Genomic DNA, 14,132 nt, shown 5'->3' with positions numbered 1-14,132 from the left:
GCAGTATTTCTTTCGCTAGATATATTTAAATGAAAGTTTTCTTGTTCCCGGAGCCACATATACATGGGAATATATTTCTTTTTTTTTTAATTTGTTTCCCGTAATCATAGTAATTTTTCCCCAAAGAAAATTTTTTTATATAATACTTAAGAACCAGAAGATCTTTTATTACTTCAAATTTCGTTTATAAAAAGTGCAATAATTTTTATGTTTTCTTGTTACATCATTTAATATTCACAAATCATCTAAGTAATAAAATTCTAAGAAACAAAATATCTGTAAAAAATTTCTCTATAACAAAAACAAAACCCAGAAATTTAATTACTAGCATCAAACAATTGAAAAAATGACATGTCAACAAAATCAAGATAAAATAACTTTCTGATCACGCTTATCATCAACAAGTTTAACATTGAATAGCAAAACATATTTTAACTATTTACACCACCAAATAACGACATAAAAAAAGCAACTCATAAATTGATAGCAATGTTTATATTCATTGTAAAAATGACTTTGAAAAAGCTAGTTGTAATCTACCAAATAATTAATATTGTTTGATTTAAAGTAACAAACAATTGTTATTAAATATATAAGTCAATGATTATAAATTTAAACCATCCATGATAGCATTATACTTTTTAGATTGACTAACTTTTTTTTTTACTAACATCTGAATGTCTGATTTTGTTGATTCTAAGTCAGAATCTTCATTTGTGGAGGAAGATTTTGGAAGTAGGAGGAGACATTTGACTGAATTGGTACAAAATTGGAATGAAAATAGACTTGAGTTGTTTGCTATTTCATTACCTGAAGATGATGTAAGAAATTTTAAAATTAATATAATAAAGTTAGTTTTTTTTAGAGTAATGAAATATATGGTGTAATGAGATTTTATTTTCGTGATGTTGGAGAAAAAGTATTTTCAAAGTGTCTTAGAATCTCATCTACAGCAACAACTGATACAGTTATTGAAGCATTGGTAGAAAAATTTAGACCTGACATGAAAATGTTATCAACACCAGAATACTCCTTATGGGAAGTTCATGGAAGTGGTAATGAAAGAAAATTAGATAAAGATGAGAAACCATTACTTGTACAATTAAATTGGCATAAAGATGACAAAGATGGTAAATTTTTACTAAAAAATAATTGTGAACCACAAAAGATTAATCGAAATGTGGGGAGATTTTCAAAGAGATTTAGAAATAAATTAAAGAAACGATCAAAAAGTATGGATAATGGGAAGAATCAACTTGAAGAATCAAAAACTATTGCAGAAGAGATACTTGATGATGTACCTAGTAATTCATTTAATAGAACAATTTCTAATCCTGAAATTGTTATGAAAAAACAAAGAGAACAAAAACTAGAAAATAAATTAAAAGAAATTGTAAGTGGTAATGGTGGATCATTAAAAATATACAGTTATAATATTAATTCATTCAAAAAATATGTTTCAATACTTGCTTCAATTTACGACACTACATCAAAAATATTAAATGAAGCACTTCAAAAGTATGGTCTTGAGAATGATGATTCATCTAATTTTGTTTTAACTCAGGTAAAGTTATTATTTACTGTGTTTCCATATTAATAAGTAATTTTAGAAAATTGTTCCACAAAAACTTGTAAATGAAATATCCAAATCTTCTTCTGATATTAAGGAAAAAAAAGCCAAAGATCCAGAAGTTTTTGGTGAAAGAATACTAGGTGACAATGAATATCCTTTATTGAATCTTCTTAACTATAAGAAAAATCAAAATGATACTACAATAACAAATGGTATAGTTATTTTAATCTTTTTTAATACAAATTCATAAAAATATCCAAATATATTCTTCCACATTCTGTATATCTATATAACTTTTATTTTTTCAGATGAAATCATTTTCACTTTGAGGCGTCGTTCATCTGTCAACCAAAATTTTGATGAGAAACCTTTTGGAAATTTCTCAATGACACAATATCAACATCATATCGAAATATCAACTATTTCACCATCAACATCTTCTGAAATGGATAAATTTATTTCTATAAGACCAATTATTGTTCCAATTAATAATTTAACAGAAAGAGAGAATCATGAGTCAGCCATCACAATTCAACCTAGCGTAACAATTATCGGTTCAAGTCAAGAATTAGCACAACCACAAAATCAAGGAATATTACTGACCGGGCAAAATATAACTCCAAGACATTGTTTAATCTCATTTTCTGATGGCACTGTTTCAATAACTCCATTAGATAAAAGAAATTTAGTTGAAGTTAATGGGCAAAAAATTACCTCAACAACATTACTGAAAAATGGGTTTATTATAAAAATAGGAGATGTACATAAATTTAGATTTTATTCAAATTCAATTACCAATCAAAATGTTTCTGTAGAAAAATGTTATGATACAAATCCATATGCAACACCAATTATTACAAGAAGGGAATCATCATATCATCTTACGTCAAATACATGTTATGGAAATTTTCAACATCCTCCAATTTATCCTCCTCAAAATTTACCTGGTCTGATAGAAGTTAACAATCAATATGGTAATGATAATTTATTTTTATCATTATTAATAACTAATTCAACAATTCAATTAACTAATTCACCTCTTGCTCCAACATTGATTCTTTATATGTCATTAAGACATAGATCATGTACATTATATAAACCATATATACATATGGGTATAAGAAGTGAATATCTTCAACAATATTTTGATATTATATGTAAAAAGATAACACATGTAATCTATTCAACATCTTCAAATATTGATAGTTTAGCTTTTTGGTTAACTGTTTCTTCTGAGTTACTTTTTATAATTCAAGCAGATACTCATCTTAATTCAATATTATCACAATTAGGAGATAATTTATTTAATCTTGTTGAAAAATGTTTTTCACTTTTAAGTGATGCATGTCATATAAAATTATCTCAAACAATGAACTCATTCTTAAATGTAGAAATAAATGATACAGAAGCAAGTAGTGAAACAATTGTTATTTTTGAAAATATTGTAAATCAACTACATAGAAATAATATAAATGCAAATTTACAAATTCAAATTTTTTCACAACTTTTTCATTATGTTAATATGTATATTTTTAATTGGATGGTTGGAACAGAAGAAGGTGCCCGTCACCTAACACTTTCCTGGGCCATTCATTTGAAAGAAAGACTTTTTAATATTTATAAATGGGCAGAGAATCATGGATTGGAGTTAGCTTTTGAATGTCATATGGATAGAATTCAACAGGCTGTTAATTTATTAATAACTCCTAAAACAATTGATCAAGTGGCCGTACTTGGTGCTACCTGTTATAAATTAAATTCACGTCAAATTGAATATTTACTAACAAGATATATTAATGAAGCATCTGAAGCACCAATTACAGAAAATATCATTAATGATTGTATAAAATTATCACAAAGTTTGGCAGATGAGTCAGCAAGAGAAGAGGGTTTATCTATTGAATTATTAGAAGAAAAAAGATTAAATATTCCATTTACCTTTCCACAGGAGGGATATCTTATTGAACATCAAAAAGGTATTCCACCATATTTGATGGAATTGATAGATCATTTAGAAGGACAAGGTTTATGTCGATTTATTTCACTTCCTAATATCAATGGTTCCTGGACTGTTCATATGAAACATCATATTCATAATTTTGATACATTTTCACAAGCTTCTACAGAATCTGCCTCATCTAAATATTATCATAATATGTTATATAATCAAACATTTGTTAATAATAGTAAAATTAAGTCACAAATTATATCAGTATCATTTACTAAAATTAATAATGGTATTGGTCTTTCAATTGTTGCAGCACAAGTATGTTTTTTTTTAAATAATATTTTAAATAATAATTTATTTTTCTAGTGCAAAGATGATACAAATGTAGGAATTTATGCAAAGCAAGTATTTGAAGGAGGTGCTGCATATAAGGTAAGTTACAAAAAATATAATAACTTTTTAATAATAATATATTTTTTTTAGGATGGTAGAATAGAACCAGGTGATCAATTGTTATCATTAAATGGACATTCATTAATTGGTATATCACAGGAAACTGCAGCAAATATTATGATTCAAAGTGGTCCTCAATTATATTTTGAAGTGGCAAAAAATGCTGCTTATTATAATGGTTTATCGTCTATATTTTTTAAAAATAGTAATAATTATACTTCAACATTTAATAGAAATATTCCAAGAGGTGAATCATTATTACAAAACAATTTATATAAACGAAATACAAATCGTCCAATAGTCATTCAACCAGGAAGACCATCAAAGTACAATACTTCTACTGTAAATAATTTATTTAAAGGATATCCAATAAATTACAATAGTTATAATTCAATATATAGTTCTCCTAATAAAAATATTATCCCTTCAAGTAATATTTCATTAAATTTAAAGAAATTAGATTCAACATCATTATATTCACAACAAAAATCTTCAATTCCAATTGCTAGTGTACAACCTAACAATTTACAACTTAAAAGAATTTATCAAAGTAATGACAATAGAAGAAAATCAGAAGAGTTACATAAAAAATTGGAAAGTGAAATGACAGAAGAAAGAAGTACTGAAATAGTTGAGAATGTTAGTTTGAGGTACCATGATGGTCTTGACCAATTGAAGAATACTACTAAAAGTTCTAATGATACATATAAACATTTTATTCCTTCAATATTATCTTTATCAGAGATGACATCAAAATTTGAATTAAAACAAGAAACTCAAAATTCTTCTATAGATAATAGTAGTGGTAATTATTGTCATACTGAAATTGAAGATTCAATAGATGCTCTTCAGATGGATATAGAAAAAATTAATTTGTCTATTGATGATGATAAATCTAAAGAAATTTCACAACAATTATTTACTCAAAAAGAAAATAGTAATCCACAACAAAAAGATGCTGTTGAAGATATCATGGACGATTTTAAATTAATAGGAAAAGAAGATGGTGATGCAGATGAACCAAGAGTACAAATAATTGGAAAAAATGAAGTGTATAATGATACAAAAATCTTTTTAAATAAATTAAATTTGCGTTAATAAAATTTCACTTTTAAAATTTTGTTTTTACTTTATTTTCTAAGTTATTAATAATTAATGAAGTTTACATTGTTTTGATAACAATATTAATGTTTTTATTTGAGATTCATATTATAACATATTACATGAATAACCTTTAAAGATAAAAAGTTTTGAACCACTAAATTTAGAAACAAAAGTAAAAAAATGTTTTATAAATGTAAAAATTTAAATTTTTAAAATTGTCATTTAAATATAATGTTGATTAACATTCAAATTTTAAAACAAAGTTAGATATTTGTAAAAATACTCTCAGTGATCATTATCTATAACATGAACGTTGATTTCAAAATCTCCATCACCAGACTTTTCGGATTCAGACTTCTAAATAAAAGTTTTTAAAAATTACTATTATCTAACTTACAGTAGATCCATGGGTAACAGCAATAACAGTAAGAGCAACAAGTATAAAATTAAAAAAATTCATTCTTAATATTTTAGTTATGATTAATAAAAAAAAAAGTATGCGTTTATATACTTTTTTTAAAATTGTGTTAAGTTTAAAAAGTGTATTTATGTTTTTAAATCAAATATTTAATCAGATATTTTATATCAAAATAAGATATGTCGATTTTTTTTATTTGTACATATATACATGTTAATAAAATTTTAAAATTATCCTTATATGATTCCAGTCATAATCTAACTTAAAAAACATGTTATTGTGTAATGATAAAACATATTGTTTAACTATACTGATTAAATATTTATTACAATTTTATGAAAATCATAGCAATTTTTTTATATACATTGTTTAGTTATATTAGCAAAGATACTATTTACAAAAAATAAAAATAATTAGTATAATTTAATCTTTATAATGATAAAATTTAATATGACTTATTTTTTTTTATTTACATTTATTTTTACTTTTACTTTTACTCAAAGAAGAATTTTTTGTAACTGTTTTATTGTTTGAAGTATAAGATTTAAACGAAGATTGTGATTGTGATGATAAGGAAAATGAATCGTTTTTTAATTTTTTTCCATTTTTTCTATTTTTTCTTTTACTTTCTTTCATTCTAACAATAATTAAAACAAATATAAAAATAATAAAAATTAAGAGAACAAGTCCTAGTATAATTACTACTAATAACATATTCATTGATAAATAGCCTAATCCATAAAATTCATTTTTTAAAATTTGACCATTTTTAGTTATTGAAAATGTCATATTTTTAAAAGTTTCATATATACATTTAGTGGTAATATTTTGAAAAGATATATCTTTAACAAGTAAATCCAAATGTCTAAATCTTATAAAATTATCCTCATTATAAAACATTTTTGAATTATCATTAAGTGTTTTTTTATATAATAAATTCTCTGATACTATAACAATCATACTATAAAAAGTTCCAATTGTTGTTATTTTTATTGGACATTGTATAAGAATATCATCTTTTGTATTCCAAAATTCCGTTTTCATAGATACTGATGAATTTATTGGAATAGTTACAAATGTTAAATTTTTGATATAACTTATATCATTAAAAAATTTATTTTTAACATTTATATCACAACTATACTTTTCAAAACCATTAAAATTATTTTTAAATACAATATTTTTATGAATAATTTTATTTTCAAAAATATCTTTACTAACTAATAATAATTCAGTTTCATGTTCATAAAAGTTTGATAAATAAGGATTTTCTTTTACTCCATCAATAATAATTTTACATTTATATGAAGTAATATTATTTAACATATCTTCATTAACATACATAATTTCTATATCATTGTTTGTATTTGAAACTTTTATTTTATTTTCATTAACAATTTTTACAATACCTTTTCTTGGAGATAATTTATTAGCACATTTTGGTTTTATTATTTTCATACCTTTAAAATCAATTACACCATATTCTTTTAATTCCTTTATCACTTCATTATTTTTATCATACAAATAAATTACATCATCATAATACAAATTATTTTCTTTTAACAAATCATATTTTATATATCTCATTTTATTATTTCCTTTTATATTTTTAGAAAATGCAAAATGAAAGTATTTTGATGGAGAATCATTAGAATTACATATCCATATATCCTTAGGATTGTCAAAAGTTTTTATTTTTAAATCACTTTGTTGGTGATAAGTTATTTTATGACCAATAGTTAACTTAGAATTATCTATATATATAAGATATCCACAAATAAATATATCAGAATATTTATTTCTTTGATAGCCTGGTACAAGAATTTGTCGTTCTTGAAATTTTTTAAATATAATACCACTATTTTCTAATGGGACAAATTTTGTACCACTATATAAACTTGTCCATTTAATATAAGGACAAGTAATTAAAGGAAACTCATTATCATAAATATTAAATTCATCCAACAAAAAAAACATATCATTAGATATAAATTTCAAGTAAAATGCTCCATAAAAATTCGTTATATTTTTTGCTATAAAATTAGTATCTGGTTTCTTATGAAGTAAATATATACCACCTTCACAATGCAAAAGTTGACATGTTGAAAATGATAATGCTATAAAATAATTATTTGTTTCATGTCCTTGGCCAAACATTTGATTGTTTTTATGATTTTTATCAATAGTTATTTTAAAACCTGCATTACCAGATTCATATTTATTAATGTTTAAATTTAATATTCTAACATTTTTCATTGTCATATGTGGAAATATATCGATAACTTGTGTTAATTTTGAATTTTTTTTATTTACACTTCCTGATCCTATTACATTTTCTCCAGGAATTAATTTTGCACTTGTAGTAACATCAAAATCATAATTATCACCATTCCAAATTACTTTATTAGCAAAGATTGTAGAAATGGCAAAAAAAAATATTAGCCACATTGAAAGAGAAAGTATATTCTATTTTTTAATCATTATATAAATACAAAATATTATATTCAAATTTTATTCTTAAATCAAATTTCCAATATTCACAATATCTTTTTGCAAATATTCATTCAATGTAAAAAAAAATTTATTGATCTTTTTTATTTTTTTTATCAAATATATCATTTGTTTTTTTTTAATATTTAAGTATAATTAAAAAATTATAATTAAAAAAACTGTCATTCTTGACATTTTTCTCAGGAAAATAAAAGCAATAATAAAGTATATAATTGAAATGATTGACAAACAATATTAAAACATAATTAAATTTTCAATTACATAAAAAAAAAACCGTCACTTATCTGAAGTGTCATAAAATATAATTAATTTATGTATTATGTAATAATTCATTATATTGTCAATTCGTTTTATTTATTAAAATACCTTCAAGTATGTGCTTACATAAAAAAAAGTTTTCATTCTCGATTTTATACCTTAGAAATGCCAGACTATTTATTAATTATAAAACATTTTCTTGTAATAAATAAGACACAACACCGACACAAGGTCATCATACAAGCGTAATAATCTTTATTTTATGTTGAATATTTAAAGAAAGCTAACATATTGAAAATAACAATACAATACAAAAAATTAATTAGTCAACTTTTAATTAAAAATTTTTTCCATTAATATAATATCATTTACCAAACTTATTTCGTCTTTCATTGGTCAATTTTTTGAGTAAAAATATTATTTTACCACATTATATATTTTTGTTAATTTTTAATTAGCTGAATATCAATTAAAAAAAATGCTAACTCATGATTTAATAAAAATGTACATTATATTTATATTTTTTTATATTAATTACATTTAATATGTTGAAGATTATGTTAAATATTTTATCTATAAAAATATAATTTTCTTATCTATCATTTTTTTTTATCATAATGTTTTGTTTGCTAATATAATGTCATTCACGCCTACAAAATTTTTGTCTATAAATACATAGTATTATTTTAGTTTAATTATTAATAAAAGTTTTAATTATGCCACCTAATCTTGTTAATGAAAATCCTCCATCAAATAAAACATGGACTGAAAAGAGTGTTCAAGATAATACTGGAATACATAATTTTCAATCACATGTATTTGAAAATAAAAGAATTTATAATAATGTACTTGATGCAATTGGTAATATACCATTGATAAAATTAAATAAAATTCCTAAAGAATATGGTATTGAGTGTAATGTTTGTAAGTTTATTTTTTTTTAATTAATTAATTAATAATAATTAAAATTTATAATAAATTTAGATGTAAAACCAGAATATTTAAATGCTGGAGGATCAATAAAAGATCGTATTGCTATAAAAATGATAGATTTAGCTGAAGAAGAAGGTATTCTAAAACCAGGAATGACATTAATTGAACCAACATCAGGTAATACAGGAATTGGACTTGCTTTAGCAGCAACTATTAAAGGATACAAATGTATAATTTGTATGCCACAAAAAATGTCAAAAGAAAAAGAAGTTATAATTAAAGCTCTTGGTGCAACAATGATTCGTACACCAACAGAGGTACCTAAAGATTCACCAGAATCATATGTTTCTGTTGCTGCTAGACTTGGAAAAGAAATTAAAGGTGGTGCTTTTCTTAATCAATATAATAATGCCGGAAATCCAATGGCACATTATGAAACAACAGCTACTGAAATTATAGATTCATTAAATGGTAATGTTGATATGGTTGTAGCTGGTGTTGGTACAGGAGGAACTATATCAGGATTAGCTAAAAAAATAAAAAAAGATGTACCTAAAGCAATAATTGTTGGTGTTGATCCTGAAGGTTCATTAATATCAGATCCAAATGGTAAAGTACATGGTTATTTAATTGAAGGTATTGGACATGATTATATTCCAAATGTATGTGATGTTAGTGTTGTTGATGAATGGGTAAAAACAAATGATAAAAATTCATTTATAATGGCTCGTGATTTAATTAAAAAAGAAGGAATTTTATGTGGTGGATCATCAGGTGCTAATGTTTGGGGAGCTCTTCAAGCTGCTAAAAAATTAAAAAAAGGGCAAAATTGTGTTGTAATACTACCAGATGGAATTCGTAATTATTATACAAGATTTTGTGATGATAATTGGTTGATTAAAAATCACTTAATAGATAAAATTGATACTATTCCAATAATTTCAATTGATAATAATTTATTTGAAAATAATATACAATACGATCCAACAAAAAAACCATCTGAAAAATGGAAATATCCCTTATCTGAACCATCTTTTAATCCAATAAAAAGTAAAGTTATGAATTCTATTCTTGAGGCAATTGGTCATACTCCATTAATAAGGCTTAATAAACTTCCAAAAGAATTGGGTATTGAAGCAGAAGTACTTGTAAAATGTGAATATTTTAATGCTTCAGGTTCAATTAAGGATCGTGTTGCCCTTCGTATGATAGAAGCAGCCGAAGAAAATGGATCTCTTAAAGCAGGAATGACAATTATTGAACCAACAACTGATAGTTTAGGAATTGGATTAGCATTTGTTTCTGCTGTTAAAGGATATCATTGTATTATTGTTACAACAAATAATATTTCAAAAGAAAAAGAAATTATTTTAAAAACATTAGGTGCTGAGGTTATAAAAACATCTATTGAAAATGAGATAACATCAACTAAATCATATATTGACATGGCAATTAAGTTACATAAAAAAATACCAAATTCAATTATTCTTGATCAATATACAAATTTTGCCAATACTCAGGCTCATTATTCATTGACAGCAGAAGAAATTTTATATAGTTGTCAAAATAAAATTGATATGGTTGTAGTTGGAGCCTGTACTGGTGGTTCTATAACAGGAATTGGTAAAAAAATAAAAGAAAAAATACCTTATTGTCAAATTGTTGGTACAGATTTGGAAGGATCCGTATTTTCTGATTCAAAAAATAAAGAAACTTTTAGTACTGAAATTGAAGATATTGGTTGTAATTTTATTCCAGCTATTTTTGATCAAAATGTTGTAGATATTTGGATGAAAGTAAATGATAAAAATTCATTTGAAACAGCAAATAAATTAATACGTAAAGAAGGATTATTGTGTGGTGGAGCTTCAGGTGCTTGTACATGGGCTGGTTTGGAATGTGCTAAAAAATTAAAAAAAGGTCAAAGAATTGTTATCATTTTACCTGACTCTGTTAATAATTATATTTCAAAATTTGTTGATCCTGAATGGATGAAAAAAAGAAATTATGAAACATGTGAATAAAATTTTTTAACTAAAAATATGTCTTTTTTCCATTTAACTTTATGTAATTATTTTTTTTTATTAACAAAATTAAATAAAAGTATTTTTTTATATTTTTAATTGATATTTATTTTTTGTTAATACTTTTTTATTCAATAAATTATTTTTTAAGATTAATAATGCAAACAAATAGATAAGTAAAAGTTTTATTTTAATATGATTAACAAATTAAATTTACATTAATTTAATATATAAAACAATCTTACTTTCATTTTTAATAATCAAACATATTTAAAACTTTTTGTTCATTTGTTTTAATTTTAATTATAAAATATAATTATTGCCACAAAAAGCAATCCTTTTGGCATAATTTTAAGATAAACATACTAATCTTATATAAAAACAACTACTAACATTCAAACAATTTTATGTTAATAACAAGTTACTATTTTTTTTTCTTGTATATAAATAAATTAATCTATTATTTATATATCATCTTGACTAAATTTTTTAAGTTATCCTTTTACTTTTAGTTCTATTTTATCATTAATATTTACTATGGAAACTATAGAAATGATAACATTTATAGATTTAATGGAAATCAGTTTAATAAGAAAAAAGATACTTCAAAAATTATCAACATTTTGTGATATTAGTAATCTTGCCAAAACTTCCAAATATATGGATTATTTAATTTACCATGAAAAAATTAGAAGAGATATGTTTCGTTATTTTGATGAACAGTATATTTTAATTAAAACTAAAGGAAATCCAGAAATTAAAGATATACAAAATTTGCATAATATTAATTATTTAAAGGATGAAGAATTTTGTAAAGAATTAGAAACTGTTCAAAATTTTAATGGTGAAACTATTACTTTTAAAAATGAGATTACTTTTGAAATTGTAAATACATTAGAAAACATTAATGCTAATTTAATTGACATGTTTATCAAGAGATTAATTATTGAAGCAAATATTAATTGTAGTTTTAGAAAACATGTAACAAGTATTGAATTTAAAATAGAAGATATTTCATTTAGTCAAAACAACCATAATTTAGTTTTACATACAATAAGTTACATGAACCATCAAAATATAAAACGTATAAAAATTCCTGATATTGTTTTTATGTCTGATGTTCAAAAATATGACAATTTAAAAACTGAGATTTTTGGTGGTTTTCCAAAGTTTAATGAATTAATAATTACCGTTGTACATATTCAAGCTGGATTTATAAGATTAATAAAAAATAAATGTATTTTGGAAAAAATTTTAAAAGAATTATCAAGAAGAAAAAATGCAACATTAACTTTAGAATGTTACTCTGATGAATATAATATATTTATTAATTTAGCTTATATGATTCAAAAAATGGCTACAAAATATCAAATTAAAGTTAAATGTGACATTGGTCATATTATTCCTTTATTAAAAAGAAGACGTGATCTTATCTGTTCCACTGAAAGGTGTGTACTTTATCCAATTGAAAATATTGTAACATCTTTTTTTAATTACATTAGTGGTTTTTCAATGTTTATGGTTGTGATAAAAAATTTACAACATTTTATTAATGTAGAAAAGATAGAAATAAGAATATCCCTACTTAATATAAGAGAAGAAATGAAAAAAAAGAATTTATCTGATTTAAGTATTTTATCATTAAAACAATGTAATAAGTTAAGAAAAATAAAAATCGAATTTTTGGAAAATTTTAATGATATTGAAGATTGTAATAATGAAATACTTTATGATGACTTACAATTTATTGTTTCAATATTGCCTAAATGTATTGAAAGAGTAGAATTATGGAATATTCCTAATTTAACTAAAGATGTAATGAAAAGATTAAATGAATGTCTACCAAATATAAAAATACTAGTAACTTGGGAAGTAACATTTAAAGATTTTGACTGTCTTAGTATTTTAAAAAATTTAAAAGCATTTGTTTCATATCAAAATTTTTTTATTCATATTCCAGATACAATAAAACTTCTTGCCATTGGAAGTAACAATTGTTTAGAGGCTGATGATACTAAAAAACTTTTATCCCAACAACTTATAAAAAAATATTCAGAAAGATTTTCAAAACGTGTTCAAAGTTCTCGTGGAAGGTTTATTTTCTTTAATGATATCAAACAATGGAAAAAATATAAAAGATTATTTCAAGATAATTTTTATTTCTTTTGTTAAATATTAACATTGTACATATATATATTGTGGTGAGATTAATTAATTATTCAATAACAATAAATTTATGTTAAAAAACTTGTACTATAATTTTTTTATTTTTAATTTAAAGTTAAAATAATAATTCCCTAAGAGGGTAATATATTTTATATTAACTTCAATGACTATTTTTTTTGATGTTTATTCATTTTTAAAATATATATTTTTCTATTATATAATTATTTAAAAGCTAAAATAATATCTTTCTTTATTTAAAATAGTTTTTTTTAATGGTTTTTAAAAATGATTTTTTTTAATAAGAAAATTTAGTTTAAAAGGAAAAAAAAATAAAATAAATAAATTATTTTGAAAAAACATTAATATAATAATGATGTGTCAAATATAATCAGTAAAGTTCACACTAAGTTTGATAAAGTTACTAAACTTTTTATCAGTTACTAAGTTTATTATTTACAATTTTTATAAAAATATATAAACATTGAATATAAAATTACATAAAATGATACTAAAAATAATTATTTTGTTTTGTTTCTTGTAATATTTTTATTTAAGTATTTTTTTTTTATTTAACTTATAGTACTAAGAAAGTAATAAAATTTTTTTCCACATAATAATAATTTAATAATATTTCTGTATCTAAATATTAGGCATTATTTTAATTTAATGCTTTTTAACGTCATCACATGAGGATTATTACATATAAATTTCTTATCACTATATTTACTCTATGGTTTTCATAAC

At 22.7% G+C, this 14,132-nt stretch overlaps 4 protein-coding genes across 4 annotated transcripts; 3 read left to right on the top strand and 1 right to left on the bottom strand.

Moving 5' to 3' along the window:
* Positions 1 to 677: 677 nt before the first annotated feature.
* Positions 678 to 5,072, top strand: SRAE_1000325200 (Afadin; the record flags this gene model as incomplete). Its single annotated transcript, XM_024650421.1, has 6 exons — positions 678 to 821; positions 866 to 1,564; positions 1,611 to 1,785; positions 1,882 to 3,839; positions 3,888 to 3,953; positions 4,005 to 5,072. The coding sequence occupies 6 exons, from the start codon at positions 678 to 680 to the stop codon at positions 5,070 to 5,072; spliced, it is 4,110 nt and encodes a 1,369-aa protein (XP_024504200.1).
* Positions 5,073 to 5,961: 889 nt separating this feature from the next.
* Positions 5,962 to 7,944, bottom strand: SRAE_1000325100 (Hypothetical protein; the record flags this gene model as incomplete). Its single annotated transcript, XM_024650420.1, has 1 exon — positions 5,962 to 7,944. The coding sequence occupies one exon, from the start codon at positions 7,942 to 7,944 to the stop codon at positions 5,962 to 5,964; it is 1,983 nt and encodes a 660-aa protein (XP_024504199.1).
* Positions 7,945 to 8,981: 1,037 nt separating this feature from the next.
* Positions 8,982 to 11,222, top strand: SRAE_1000325000 (Cystathionine beta-synthase; the record flags this gene model as incomplete). Its single annotated transcript, XM_024650419.1, has 2 exons — positions 8,982 to 9,189; positions 9,250 to 11,222. 2 exons carry the CDS (start codon positions 8,982 to 8,984, stop codon positions 11,220 to 11,222), a joined length of 2,181 nt encoding a protein of 726 aa, XP_024504198.1.
* Positions 11,223 to 11,759: 537 nt separating this feature from the next.
* On the top strand, positions 11,760 to 13,394 carry SRAE_1000324900 (Hypothetical protein; the record flags this gene model as incomplete). Its single annotated transcript, XM_024650417.1, has 1 exon — positions 11,760 to 13,394. The coding sequence occupies one exon, from the start codon at positions 11,760 to 11,762 to the stop codon at positions 13,392 to 13,394; it is 1,635 nt and encodes a 544-aa protein (XP_024504197.1).
* Positions 13,395 to 14,132: the final 738 nt, after the last annotated feature.

The sequence above is a fragment of the Strongyloides ratti genome, assembly GCF_001040885.1.
Source record: "Strongyloides ratti genome assembly S_ratti_ED321, chromosome : 1".
NCBI lineage: Eukaryota > Metazoa > Nematoda > Chromadorea > Rhabditida > Strongyloididae > Strongyloides > Strongyloides ratti.
The sequence above is the reverse complement of the archived record's forward strand: the minus strand, read 5'-3'. Positions and strand labels throughout refer to the sequence as shown.